At 45.6% G+C, this 14985-nt stretch overlaps 1 protein-coding gene across 1 annotated transcript in view; it reads right to left on the bottom strand.

The window, feature by feature from the left end:
• Window positions 1-14674, bottom strand: part of skib (SKI proto-oncogene b) — a 29641-nt gene extending 14967 nt beyond the window's left edge. The window contains exon 1 of the mRNA XM_006783204.3: window positions 13424-14674. Coding sequence (XP_006783267.2) covers window positions 13424-14317 — 894 coding nt within the window. The 5' untranslated portion in view covers window positions 14318-14674. The remainder of the gene's footprint in view (window positions 1-13423) is intronic.
• Window positions 14675-14985: the final 311 nt, after the last annotated feature.

Raw genomic sequence — 14985 nt, 5'->3', positions numbered from 1 at the left:
CCACAGGGAGGGGAGGCCCTACACAGGAACTCAATAATAACTTTCAGCAGTCTAGCCAGGAGGCTGGAAGCCCAGACTGCGGCTGTTCCCTCCTGTCCTCATACCTCCCTCCACATAGCCCCACGCTCCTCCCTTTACCCCCCTCCTCCTGCTGGCCTGTGTCTGCTCCACAGGACTGATGCATTCTGCAGACAGGCCAGCGCTCTTAAAGAGACACAGGCCACATTTTTATCCCCTGAATCACTGCAGTGGACGGAACCACTAAAGAAAGAGCAGAGTCCCTCATTTCCAGCCTCTCAATCAAGAGCCTGTGCTTTATTTCACTCCTTTTCCTAATGCTCGAGACGCTCGCGTGATGCAAAATGTGAGCTGATAAATAGGCCAAAGTATGCTGAGAGGCTCTCCGTGAATCTGTGGCTGGATTCTTTGACTGCGCCTGCCTTTGAAGGTGCCTTTGATGCTTTCTTTAAAGTTTGGCAAGTGCAATCAACGATGTTGGCATCGAGAATATTTAAGATCATTGTCATGATAATTCTTGGAGACACTTCAATAAATCATATTGAGGACTTTGGAATGACAGTAACACCACCGAGGGTGGAGCTTTATAAATTGCAGCTATTATTATTATTATTATTATCATGATGATTACTACTGTGGTGTCTGCCTCAAAGGGCACAGAGGCGACTCCAACAAGCCACGGATTCATCAGCAGTTTGACTTTTTGTCTGGATAACTGAATAATTAAATTGACGTTATTAAGTGTCCATGTGTGCTTGAAAAAAATAACCTGAATTTATATGTGGATTAATAGTTGGCAACGCATCTTCTATCGACCCGCTAATTGATTAATCTCATTGTGAGTGCAGCCCTTAAAAGCAGCTTTAGTTCAGCGTCTACTTCAGCGTTTTGTCGGGAATAAGTGAGAAAACAATATTTTAACTTAACAGGTTTTTTTTCAAAATCTTAATAAAATAAAAATCCCACTTTTTACTTTCTTTTCCCCCTATTTTATGAATTGAACAGAGCATAAACACTGTGTGAGCAGAGCCTTGTTGAGCGTTATACCACGGCAAGGAAACGATTAAAAATTTAATAGCGCTGAGTGACACAGAAACCTACAAGGGCGTGCCTGCCAAACACGCTCTCATTCTTTCGCCGTCAGCACTTTTCTTGTCTTCGTATACAGACTGCATGAAGCAGCAGAGGGTCTAAAACCCCAGTGGCAGACTGGTGAGAGAAAGAGGTCAGTATAAATAATTTAGATTATAAGCAAATTGACTTTTACTCCGTCTTTTAATTAGAGCGTTCGTATTACGCAAACGTATGTGCACGTTGTGACATGGAAGTGTTGCACAAGGTTAGCGTAAGTAATAATAGTGGCATATCCCTCCATTAGCTAAATATCCTAAAAGGGGCTAAAGGGTTAACACATCTCAGCTGCAGCATAACAACAAATGAAGTCTCTATGGGAGGTATCAGTGCCAGAGTCAGCAAAGCTGCACAGTCCTCTGCAATGATAACCCCGTTCTGGAAAACCTATAAGGCTGGGAATCCAGCTTCAGATGGACCAGACAGCTCCAGCTCAGGCTCTTAAAAACTGGGAAAGAAATCACAACTGAGAGTCTCTGGAGTGTCTTCATCCCTGAAGTCTCCATGAGCATCCTGCTCTCCTTGAGCTCGACCATTTTCAAGGCTTAACAATGTTGTAATTGCCACTTAAGGTAAAATGAAGCCACCACCTGACTGTGAAGCCGTTTCTGGACAAAAGGAGAGAGAGAGAGAGAGACCCTGGATCTGCAGTTGTCCAAAACAACTTACTGTTCGTTACTCTGTGGCGAGCAGGGTGCTTTGAGAGGGTGACGCATACCCAAACAACACCATGTCATTGAATCACCCGTGTTTACGCAGCCACATAATCCTGCACCATCTGTAGGACTTCAGTCTCGTCCTCTGTGTAGCATAACAAGCTAACAGACCAGCTGACTATAGTCTCCTGAAACACTTTTAAAAATACAGCGGGCTCATAAAACAAAACGCAGATGTCTCGCCCAGAATACATCTCTATTCACAGCAGCAATAGCAACTTCACGGTGACGTCCTCTCCTTTGCCCTCGAACTCCTCACCTCCTCCACCTTACCAGGCAGATGCGAGATGAGAAAGAGGCAATGAACTTCTGACCTGTCATTCAGACTGCAGGGGAAGCTTTGCAGCTCGAGGGCAACCAGAGTCCACCATCCACTCATGTCTCTCCTCCCCTCAATGTCTCAACCCACCATCCCATAAAGCCCCACTAAAAACCTTCTGCTCCCCTCTTTTATGGCTGCCAGATGGTAGGGAGGCCTCCTTGCCTCTGGACTTGCCTCTCTAGTCTAGTAAAACCAGTTGACCTCGGTAACATAACAACTGCTATTTATGAAAAGGCTTGGAAGACAACACACAAACATCCTGCCACCGACGCAATCCAATGCCATCTCATCTCCCAAAGAGCCCTTTTACAAGATGAGATATGTATGGAACTGTACCCTTCCACCAGGGGAGGTGGTGAAGTCCAGATGGAGAGACTACACCCAGGTACTTTTTTTTTCTTTTTCCCCCTGTGAAGGACTTTTATTTGCGTGTCTTGGGTGTGAGCGCAGGACTTTGGCAGCGTCTAAAATTCTCCCTGAGAAACGGGGAAGCAAAACAAACAGAGCCGTCTGCATTCAGGTCGGAGCTGAACCGCAGAACCACAGTCTGGCCTGCGGTTCACAACATTCTGTTCCAGCACTGACTTCACCTAAAACAAACACTCTCAACACCCGTCCACCTCTGCCAGAGGCAGAGAGGAATCTGAGGAAAAGTTTAGATTCGAACTCCATTAACAAATGTTCCCCCCCACCACCACCCTCTCTCTCGCACAGCTACTTCTCAGACCGATGTTTTCACCGAGCGCTGGGCAAACGCAGATCTTTTCACGCACTTCTCACTCGTGTAGGACTTGTGTCCTTTGAGCCCTCAGAGTGAATCCAGTGCTTGAAAGGTAACCGAGTGGGGTGGGAAAGAGGGTTAAAAGGCCACCGATCACGTTACTATAAAAGAACAGTCAAATTAAAAGTGTCCTATTACTGCAAATAATTTAAGGTGATTATCTGCCCTTCCAATAACGGCTTTCTAACCCCTTTGCAAGGCTTGGATGCCCGCCCGCCCTCTTTTATTAATTCTTCTTCCTTTATTTGTTCTACCAGTTGGAACCTACCATTTATGTCCTGCAATTCAACCTGACCTGCAGGCAACCCCTGCCATGGCTGGCAAAGCCATTAGGCTAGCTGTGTCTGTGGGTTATTAGTGTGATAAAAGTTTACTGTTGCTCCAGCCACTCTGCATGGCTGCCATTTAATGCCTCTGAGCAGCAGGTCTATGGGACCTTTCACACAGCAGAATGGGCCTGGGGGCATTTGTTCAGTGGGCCAACTCACGAAACACACCTAAGAGTGAACTATTTTAATCGAACAAGACACAGACGGGCAACGAGGGCAAAGAAACGAGCCTCTTATCCAACCAGCCTACATCCAAGTCGGGGTGATAAATCAAACTAGAGCATCCCTTGTGCGATGGCTTTGTGAAAATATGTAGACGAGAGGGCTTAGGGGGGTGGTGGTTGTTTTCTCCTGTGCGGCAGAAGTTGTGGGCAGCCCAGCTAACTGCAGCCTCAGCACTTCTCTCCATATTCTCCAGTTTCAGGCCAAGAGAGAGAACAAAGGCAAAGAGCTAAGCTGCTGCAGAGGTAATGAGGACAGAGGCATGCAGCACAGGAGTGTGTGCCCTCAATAATGAGTGCTGCTGCAGTCTGTGATGGAGTCCTGTTGGACAGCAGAAATAAAAATCCATGCAGCTGCTCTGAGCAGCCGCTCTGCCTGCCCGTAGTCTGCTCACAGACAGCAGTAACTGACTGACTGTAGCCCACCCCTTTTTACACTGCAGCTCTGTCTACCACAAAATGGAAACCACAGTGTGACTGGAATTTGCTTGGAGGCACATTGAGATCCATGTAGCGAGGCAGTAAAACTACATTAAAACTGTTAATTCCACTGAGATTCCTTAGCGGCACATTATCTGGGCATATTACTGTACAATGTTTTTAACAGTTAAAATCAGCAGGTAAAATTTTTTTAAAAAAGACTGGTCAATGGTTTGAAAAAAAAATTTCTGCCTGACTTAAAAACAAATCTGTGGCGAGATGAATCCGCTGCTAATGATGCACTGTGGAGAAATCAAGCAAAACGTGTCAGAAGGCAGAGCTGAGTTTTCACAAATGACACAAGCTCATCTCGAAGAATAACAAACACCGCGGGCTGTGCTGTGAAAAATGTTATAAGAAGAATGGAGCCGCAACAGCCTAAAGGGAATCCACATTAGTGCTAGAGGAGAATCCCAATTAAACTCGAGGATGCACCCTTTATCCGGAGCATGTGCCAAAGTCTGTACCCGGCTCACCAGTTGGATTCAATAATGCGGTTAAAAAAAAAAAAAAAAAAAAAAGCCTATACGAAGAGAAAAATTTCACAGCAAAAATAAAACTCTGAACAGAGGAAGAGAAACTCCAAAAAGAGTCTTCCGGAGTTGGTACTCATTATACACTTATCATTGTGTAGGTCTAAACAATGCTTGCTAAGTTTTTTTTATTGCACTTTCAAAGCGTCATGAGTTACTTCAGCTTTGTTCTTGCAGACGAAGCTCCACCTCACTGCAGCATTTCTGGAAAACATGTGCACATCCTATGTGTGTGTGTGTGTTTTTAAAGTGACTAATTATAGCAGTTATTTGCGTTTATTGATGATTTTAACAGGTTTGTGCATTCTAATATTATTTACCCCCAAATGGTTTTAATTTTAAAGTAGGAGGCATTTCACAGAGAGGCCGTTTTTGGCAGTTCTTGGCTGTAAAGCTGTGTCAGTGCTGGTCCATGCCAGCCCCACCCCATTAAGGCCGAATCCTGCACATCATGTGTTTCCACTTTACTGATAGGGTGGAAATGACCTCAACGCAGTAAAAGATGACAGGGGTGCTAGCGCTGTTCACCAGATGTGAGCAAAAAAAGAGAGAGAAAAAAGAGGGGGAGGAGGACGAGGACGACGAAGGGGAGAGAAAACCATTCGCCTGAAGAATTTACTGCAAACCCCTGAAGAGCCCTGTGATTGAGGGTTCAAGTCAAGCTCCAGAGGTTCCTGGTGTATCTCAGAGGCACTCAGGGAGCACATACCCTCCAAGCTTAGCCAGATACAGAACTGCACGCACATACACACAGAGAAACATACACGTGCGTATCCAAAAAACCAAACTGTCATTCCACTGCACCTGCTTGCAACACAAAAGCCACTTCCTCCCACTGTGTCCGGCCAAGGCCCTTTATCCCATTTAGAGCAGCCTGCACCACAACACAGGCAGAGAAATTAGGGAGTTGCATTGATGACAGGGCGGCTAATCTCTTTGGAGGGACTCATTATATCGGCAGCCTGTACAGTTCAGCAGCTGAAAGGAGTGAATTAAATATGGACATTCAGAGATGGGCGTCTTTGTGAAGATGAGTGCTCCAACAATGCCCTGCTACCCCTGGAATAATTCATACATTCCATATGGGACAGATGCCTCGACCAGACTGTCATCTCTGCTTTCAGCCGACTGGTACAGGGTCACAAGTGAACCGATTTTCTTCCAAATAGATTTGTTTTAATGTCGTATTTTTAGTTCAAAACTGTCTTCCTATGGTTTTTTCTCACTCTTGTCTCAAGCAAAGAGCCTCATCAGATCACGAGAGGTGGCATGACCTTGCACTTAAACACATACTCCTGTGCTGCAGATTAAGACTGTTGACGGCAAAAGGAGAGGTGATTAGTTTTGATGGTAATCTTTAAAGCAGCTTGATGTTTTTTAACATGATGTATGCACTAGCGCTTCCCTTGACATTGGCTATACACAGCTTAAGACACTGGGCTTATAATAGTCCCCTCATTATAGGATAAAGGGTGGGCCTGCTCTATTTCAGTCCATGGCTGCCTGTGTCTGAGCTCGTCGACTTGCTGGAAATAAAGCCAGACGCTTGTCAATGCTACGAGCACAAGGGAGGCAGTCTGCCCTGCCTAGACAGCCGGCACAGCAAGTGCAGCGCAGGGACAATCTTGAAACTATTAGACACCTGCAAAAAGGTGGGGGGTGTGGGGAGGTAACCTCAGCGTGTGAGCAACCGTGGCCTATCTTTACGCCTGTCTTTTTAAATATAGCCACTGGTGTGCTGAAAATAAAGAAAGAACAGACAGCGAGAACCTAGTGGGGCAGGTGGCCAGCTCTTGAGATGGATGCATTTGCAAAGTTACAGTACATTCTGCTTTTGAATGAGGTAATAAACAAGACTGGCAAGGTCAAAGAGGGAAAAGGTCCACCTGACCAAATGATACTGTGGCAAAGAGTGGCCATGACGGGTCCTGGGGTGAGTTTAATACTGAATAAATAACGTTTCTCTACCCCCCCATCACTGCAATAGAGTCTGCTAGGACAGCTGTGCTGAATTCATTTGATACGGGTGCCTGCTGACAATGCTGCATTGCTTCGTCTCTGCAAGACAACATGTTGAGCTGGCCTGAAGAACTTACGGGGACTTACACAAAATGATTGAGCTTCTACGACTCAAAAGCTGTAACCAACTAAGAAAGTAAAAGTAAGCGAAATAAAACTCCTAAGAGCCGCATGGTACATGCATCTACTCAGGAAGAAGACACAGGGCTCTTTTACCAGCAGATACACAACATGATAGAGATCTTTCATAGCACACAGCCCATCAGGAGAGAGACAAAAATGTAGAGCCCACTCATTTGTTCATTTAGCAGGCTCTTGAAAGCCTAGAGGATGGTTATGAGGTCATCCTGACAAAGTAGCACTCACTCCCTATCTATCTATCTATCCATCCATCCATCCATCCATCCATCCGAGTGAGACCAGCAGCTTTTGTACCAAAGGAACAGCACAGTGATACATGTGTGGCATACTGTATGTAGGCCAGTCTGAATACAGACCGATACAGCATGTGCTCACTACAGTGGAGGTGGAGATCTAAGTATAATGCAGTGTGAGGGGGAGTGCAGTAGGAGAACTCAGTGTAGGAGAGCCTGTGTCTGTGTCTTTGTGAGTACGTGCATGTGAATGCATGTGTGTGTGTGTCCTACAGGGTTGAGGAGGTGTCAAACTGAGGAGGTGAGTGATGGTGGTGAGGCAGAGGAGAGAGAAAGAGGTGGTGTCAGTCGAGGAGGTCTCAGTGATGGAGGGGGGGAGGTTTACTCCGTGCTGACCTGTGGGAGAAGTGCATGTGATGCGAAGTGGAGGAGGAGGAGATGGAGGAAGGAAAGCATGAGGGCAGCAGGAGGAGGAGGAGGAGAGAGTTGTCGAGTCACAGTGTGGAGGTCACAATGAAAGAGGATGGGCAGTGAATGGAGACGCGTTAGGTCTCTGTACTGTAAGAGGTGTGTGTGTGTGTGTGCGCGTGCGTTTGCGTGAGTGTGCGTTTTGGCGTGCTACTTTTGAGCCCACCAGCCAGAGAGCATGAAGTTCTTATTTAGCACAGGAAGAGCAGCTCTGCTTAGCAACCACAGGCGCCCTCCAATCACAAGCATACGGCGCAGACTCTGACTGAGGACGAGTCCTTCCTGGCAGTGTGTGGAGTCTGACAGAGGACTCTAAATGTTGTTCTCCACACCTGCCCACATGCAGAAACATATACAAAACAGATCCAGAGCCTTTTTTCCCCTCCCGCCAGAACTGAACATGAAGCTTTTATGTCACAAAAAAAGACAAAAGTGCATTCGCGGCCGTCTGAGTCGCCTCGGCTACACCGTCTTCTGAACTTTGCAGAGAACTCAAAGTTAATCTAAACCATCCTAATCCAAAAATAAATTATGCATATCCCAAAGAGCAAGGTAGTCGTCCAAATCCCTAAAACATTTATTCTTCTTTTTGCCGCAGCCACGGCACTGTGCATCACCTCAGCACTGCCCCAGTTACGACTGAACCGACAGCAGCCCCCCGATTGTGATCTGCTAGCCACCAAAACAGGAGGCACAAACAAGATTTGGACCAAATGCTGTCTGAACACTGAGCAGTCTGTTTGGTTTAGCTGCGTGAGCTAATCCTCCTGATAGCTTTGAAGGTGTTTGGTGGGCGGATTGTAGGCGAGAGCAGCATGCCGATTTGTCATATGGCACCAGCAGGGCCTACTTCTGCTCTGGCTGGAGCTCCATTAGCACATCTCCAATGTGGTCTAACAGTTCTGTAGCTTAGATCTGCAAGTCATTATAGAGAGACGAGAAAGAATTTAAAGGGATAAATATTTTCATGCCTTTTTTTGTCTTTTGCCCTCTAATGTCTCACCCGGCGAGCACTTAATTTTATATGTGCAGTTACGCTGTTGGTTGCTCTATGTAATGTGCTCTCTGCAGTATATCTAATTCATGCTCTAATTACGAAATTCCACTGGGACAGGCTATAAATTGAGAGGATACTTTGAGTGGGGAGAAGAAGAAGAAGAAGAAGAAGAAGAAGAAGAAGAAAGTCCACAGCGGAGCCTTTGCACGTTCTGCAAATGCCATCCAGAGAAAACGATGGTTTTGATGTGCACTATGGTCTCGGCATTCCAGTAGTTATGTAGGATTATAAGAGCCTAAACCCCCTTGACTGCAGCAGCTTACTAGCTCAGCCAGCAGCAGATGCAGACTCCAGGATTTCCTGTCTCTGCACCAGATGGGCCTGACTCTTAATCACAGGGCTGGAAATCAGGAGGTGATCGAGGAGGAATTGATGATGATTGTGGAATAACACTAACTCAATACAGGCATCTGTTCTGCCACTAACGGACCAACTGACTGACTGACTGGCTTGTTGACTGCAGTCACAGCCAGTGCTCATCTCCTCCCTCATCTCATCATCACTGATCAACACTAATCATCTTCCTCCCTCACTCCATGAGTTATACAAGAAGTCTTTCACACATTAGCACTGTGCTGTGTCATCGAGGTTCAGAGCAGAAACGAGCTAAACCCCGTCCACACGAAATGATCAGAAAAAGAAACGGGCACTCTTATATGTCTGAAATCCCCGAAATTATTTCTTGTTTAGTTTTAGGGTTTTTGAATAATTGAATTACCTCGATAAGTTGCATGAATGCATTTTATTTATCCATTTTCTACTCCAATTCTTGCGATTTCACTTTGTAAGTAGCCATTATGCGCCTAAACACAGCAGTGAATACAAGAAACAAAACACATAAAGAACCGCATTTAAAGTAGGTATTTACAGTATACCACAATACACTTCCAAGGAAATACTGCTGGTTGTTTTGTTTTTTGTTTTTTTTATTAACCCACCGGATTTTCTTGACCTCATTCAAATAACTTTTGCATACTAAAAAAAACAGCTGAGAAAAAAAAATTACCACATGATGCATAGTAATATAATATGGACTGAGGTTAATACTATATTATACCTTTAACCAAGGCGCTGGCTTTGTGCGTGTCCCACAGCTCCTAATACTTTAATTTAAATGCAGAGAATGAATTTGCTTTTACTTGCAGACACTTGAAGTAGTTTGAACACAATGATGTTAAAACCACTGCTGGCATTAATAACTTAGATTAAAGGCATTTGACTTCTGACATATTTATTTATTTATTGCTTCTTTTTTTGTTTGTTTGTTTGTGGTTATTTTCACAGGAGAAATCAGTCAAAAGTGTTGTGTTATGTGTTTTTTTTTAAGCTTTTCAACACATGAACTGTTGAAAATACAAAAAAATAACCTTTTTTACCTTTAATAATCATTTTAATTGTTGTATATATTTGTATAGACAGAGAAAATTATGTCATATTTGTAGTCATAAAATAATCTATTAATTGCTTCCAATTTAATTTTCTTAAAATAACCCATAAGGCCAAATTCAAAAGACCATAAAATCATTACATGATAATATCAAAAAAGCAATATGATTCTACTGAAAGTCTATTAATGATAACACTGAGTTATTGCCCAGTCCTATCTCTATCAGACATGCAGACACCACCAAAGGCTCCACTCTGTCTTTGAGCACATAACTAGGAAACCAGTGACACAGCAAACTCACAAGCGTGGATTTCCCACCCTCGGAAAGGCTGGAGGTTACGGACCTATCCACACAGCGGCTAAAGAAACAGCACGGTAACAAAGAGAAACTGCTGCACTTCACAGCCTCTGAAAGCCTGGCTCGCAAACAAAGGAGGCGGCAGGTCTTTAGCGCACATTACCCATGACAGAACCCCAGCTGACACTCTTTAAACATGGGGTCATCCCCGCTAGAATGGAGGCCACAACCCCTGGGAGCGCCTGACACCCCTTTTGCCTTGACACACCGTCCCCGCTTTGGCCAAAACACTCTGGCCAGCACAGGAGTGTTGTCTACTGCAGAGGGAGGAGGGGGGGGTGGAGCGAGTTTACGTGGGTGTCAGGACTCAGGCGACTGCACTCAAAAGAATGATGTGTCCAACTGAAACTGCAGTTTTTGATGCGCCGGGAGATTGAGAAACATGCTACCAAACCTGAATTAAATGCGATTTGCTCAGTGTTTACAGCACGACGGTGATACGGGTGGGTTGGGTCTTTAATGAGTGGGTCAGACAGGCCCACCAAGGACCAAAGAGCTATACCACGTCAGGATCCAGGGCTTTACAGAGGTCAGCAGACAGATGGGAATGGAAATGAGCTGGCCACAAGCTCATTTTAATCTGGTTCGCACAGCTGATCCAGTCATTACACTCGCCTGTTTACATGCAAACACACTTTTATACCCACTTTACATAAAGACACCTACACACAAGTGCAGATAAAGGCATGGTTACCGGGTGATAAAAGCAGTCGAGAGATATTTTTTTTCATTTATTCATTCACTTATAAAAACAGCTCATGATCAAAACATGCAACCCTTCAGCCTTGGGCACACACTCTGGTTTACTCCAGGTTTGAGACTAATTGCATTGAGCCAGGAGAACAATGGGTTGAGAAATGGAATAAATTGGCCTCACTTGGGTGGTTTTAATATCCATTCCATTAAGGAGGGTCGACACAGTTCTCCAGAGTCTACTTTTACTCTCCACTCATTCAAATGATTGATTGCATTGGGCGTACTGCTTAGAGCTTTTTTTTTTTTTTTTCTTTTTAAATATATACAATATTCAAAAAGTTTTTCCCCCTCCAGTTGAAATCCTCTTTCTTGAAGATTTCCATGCTAATCAAAAAAGTTCATATTTAAATTATTACATGCAAAGTTCAGAGCAATGAAGAAAGCAATTTGTGTCTGTTCCCATACAATTTACAGAGTAATAAATATTATTATTCGTCTTAAAATTGACCTAATGGCTCCAATACGGTGACGTTTCATTGGAAATTGAGCCGCGGCTGAGAAAAAAATGTTTTTGTCTGCCAGGTGAATATCCCTCCGTCTTTTATCAGAAAGCCATCTGGCCAGTGAACTGGACACAAGGGCATGAGATTGGATGGTGTAAAAAGAATGGGGGTAGGCTGGGTCAGTGTCTTTGGAGCGAGGTCACAGGTCAAGGCCCTTTGACAACACATATCAAGGCCGGGCTCACACACCCTGCATCTTCTGAATGAGAGAGTCTGCGGCGTGCTCTCTCCAATCTGCCCTCATCTGCACATTATAGGGCTAAATGACCAAATGCTGCATTTGATGCAAAACAGACACAATGACTGGCCTGGCCAATCCGGCTTCTGCTTTTTTGTGGGCAGAATACTTTTTTTTTTCCTTCCCCCATTTAGAATATGACTGGGAATACTTGCATGTACACGCACATGTTATCAATAAAAACTAGAATTTTAAATAAATAAATACATTTTAGTCGGTCCAGTAAACTGAGTACCTTCCCCTGGCGGTGTCTGCAACAACCACCATGTTCAGTGCATGAGGTGGGAGTCTAGACAGATGTTACAGGCAGAGGAGCTAACCTTCGGGGCTGCCTCTTATTAATAAAACACCCTGACATCAGAGGGAGGCTGAGACAGACCGATAACATTGTGTTTTTATTTTATGGGTAAGCTGAGCCAAACACAGTCTGTGAGCCTCAGTCCAGCCTTTCAGCAGCTTGGCCTGTCAGGCTGATGTATAGGAGAGCGCTGGTGTGCAGCTCCCTGAGGACGGGGCCTGTCTGCTAACTGGGACACAACTGACAGTGAACCACAGCAAACAAACAAACACTGCCCCCTTCGTCCCTTTCAATCCATGATGAGCAGGCCCTCTGTATCTCTCGCACACTCTCTGAAAGACTGACAGTGCAGGAATCACCATTTTGTGGAAATATATAATTCACAGGTCACGAGTCAAGACCTGCTGAAACATCACAGGTGCAAGACTTAAATACCACAGACAGATATTTTCTCGACTGCGGAGAGATTTCGTCAAGAGGCCATCCAATTCGTGGAAAGGTGACATAAATCAGCAGCGAAGAGCCTCAACACAACCTCCTCGTTTCATGTTTCTATAAACCAGCGTCTATTCCCATTAAAGCAAGTACTGAGGTTTCCCTGTGAGACATCTCCTGGCTCCTGCTCAGACTGGAGCAGCGCCATGGTGATGCATACAGAGATGTCCACTCATTAGTAGAGTCCCACACAACAGCTGCTCTGTGACGAAGGAACAGCCACCTCGTCTCCTGGCCCTTTGTCCATACTAAACATCTCTGACCCACGCATGGAGCCACAATGGGACGCTCACACATAGACAAACATGCGCACACACTTTTCAGATTTCTTATCCTTGTTCCGATGAGCACAAACCTCTTCTCACTCTTTCACACACACATTTCCATTTTCAAGACCTCCTCAAACTCTTATCCCCCCCCCCCCCCCTTCTCCACCTCATGGCACCATAATGCACTACCTGCCCCCTCTCTTCTCTCTCACACACTAATAAAATATATCAGGGAGACTCAATTTATCATAATGCAGCTGCCCTTGGGTAACCCTGGGGGTTGGGTGAGTGAGTTTTAGGTGATGGGATGTATGCTCGGGAGCATTAAGCTGATTGTTAGTCTCACTTTTTTCCACACACAGAAGTGAGTGAACCTCTAAATGAGATGGAACAGGTACAGAAAGGTGTGATGTGACATTTGATCAGCATTTTTACCCTGTTGGGGCATTTGATAAGGCTGCTAACACTTGTGAAAGATACAATCAATCAGTTAATCAAAGGAAACTTGGCAGGCCTGAGAAGAAGGAAGTCTTTTCAGATTAATGCCAATCAGCGCAGATGATGTAGTTCAGATATCAACAGATACAAACAAACAATTCACTGCAAAATTCCTCAAACAGAAAAAGCCATCGTTGTAAAACCAAAAAAGGGGGAAAACACACAGACTTACTCTGCAAGATTTATTGGACAGTTTTCCCGTCAGATCAAATTTTCCTTTTAACTCTTTGAGCAGCTTCTCCAGGTGACTCTTCTCCTCTTTCCCGGTGTAGTCCGGGTCTAAGAGCACATAAGCCCGCCAGTTGGCCGAATCAAAGCCCCAGTGGACTGTCCGGTTCTCTAGTCTCTTGTGACTGTGGACAACAAACTTGTGAGGTGGGTACATGAGTCTGCAGTCCATGCACTGGATGCAGGCGGCACCCGGAGAGGTGTACAGTTCCGGGACAAACAGGCCTTTACACCGACCAAAACATTCGTGATACACTTTGAAGCTTTTCTCGGTTCGCTCCAACTCCAGAGAGCCCGACTCCTTGTTGCAGTGAGGAGGGTAAGTACCGCCGTAGATGAGCGCGTTGCAAAGCCGTTCAGCATCCGTCTGAGTGATAAGCCCACAGGACGGTGCCGAGAAGGGCAAGATACCCACCACTTTGAGGATCTCTAGCTGGTCCGCCGTGCACCTGGAGCAATAGATGTGGAGATCGTCGCAGACCGAGTTGATCTGCTGGAGGGAGAAATCTCTGAGAACGCTGTTGAGAATCTGCGGTAGGCACAGTCGTTTCTCACCACCGACGACGAAGCAGGAGATAGGTTCCCGCTCCAGCACCGTCTCGCACCTCTCGGTGGAGCGGTCGGACGGGATGAAAAGTGGACCGGACATCACTGGAGGTGTCTGAGCCGGCAGGGTGAGCATCATCTCGACGGATTTGCCATCTTTCCCGAAGAGTGAGTCCTGGTGCCATCGAGCGGAGAACGCCGCCGGTCCACCGAGGGAGCGCCTGGAACTCAGATTAAACTGCTGCAGAGTTTGCTGAAGTCCAGGATGGGGCTGGAAGCTCGTGCCCTCCATGTTGTCGGTTAGAGAAGAGAGTTCAAAACTCAAAATGCGAGCTGAAATTGACTTATCGGGTCGGGCGTCCTCAGCATCCGGCTACACGCTCAATAACGCGCACTTCCATGTCACCGGAGAAGCTTCCCAGCGCGTCCATTCAGAAAACTGAGAGCTGCTAAAATCATAGGGCAGTTCCTGTAAGCACACGCAATTAAAGTCGACAACTAAGCGACTCCGAAGTCGTATTATCCAACATACAATCACCGGGTACTATGTTTCTATGCTCCTGCGGTTTTACGCACTCCTAATGTGCGCCCGAAATATGCCTCGTCTGCTCAGTCTGGCGTACATTCAGTCTGCTGTCTCCCCACTCACTCAATGTGTGAGTCGCTCTCTCTCTCTCTCTCTCTCTCTCCCTCCCTCCTTCTCTCTCTCTCTCTCTCTCGCCCTCTCTGTTTGTTTGTGTCTGGTTCAGTCATTGAATCCCAGCCAGGAATGTGACTGACTCCCCGGGCTGGCTCTTCCCTCAGCCAGCTGTTCCTCCCTCTGCTCCAGGGCAGCTGCACATTTAAAAAAAAAAAAGAAAAAGAAAAAAAGAAGGAAAAAAAATCTTTCTAAACCCAGGCGAGGGTGGAGCTCTGGAAAATGTAGTTGATACTGGGAAAGCAAACACAAACTTTACTTCA

The sequence above is a fragment of the Neolamprologus brichardi genome, chromosome 5 (genome assembly GCF_056152115.1).
Source record: "Neolamprologus brichardi isolate AB-2024 chromosome 5, ASM5615211v1, whole genome shotgun sequence".
NCBI lineage: Eukaryota > Metazoa > Chordata > Actinopteri > Cichliformes > Cichlidae > Neolamprologus > Neolamprologus brichardi.
The sequence above is the reverse complement of the archived record's forward strand: the minus strand, read 5'-3'. Positions and strand labels throughout refer to the sequence as shown.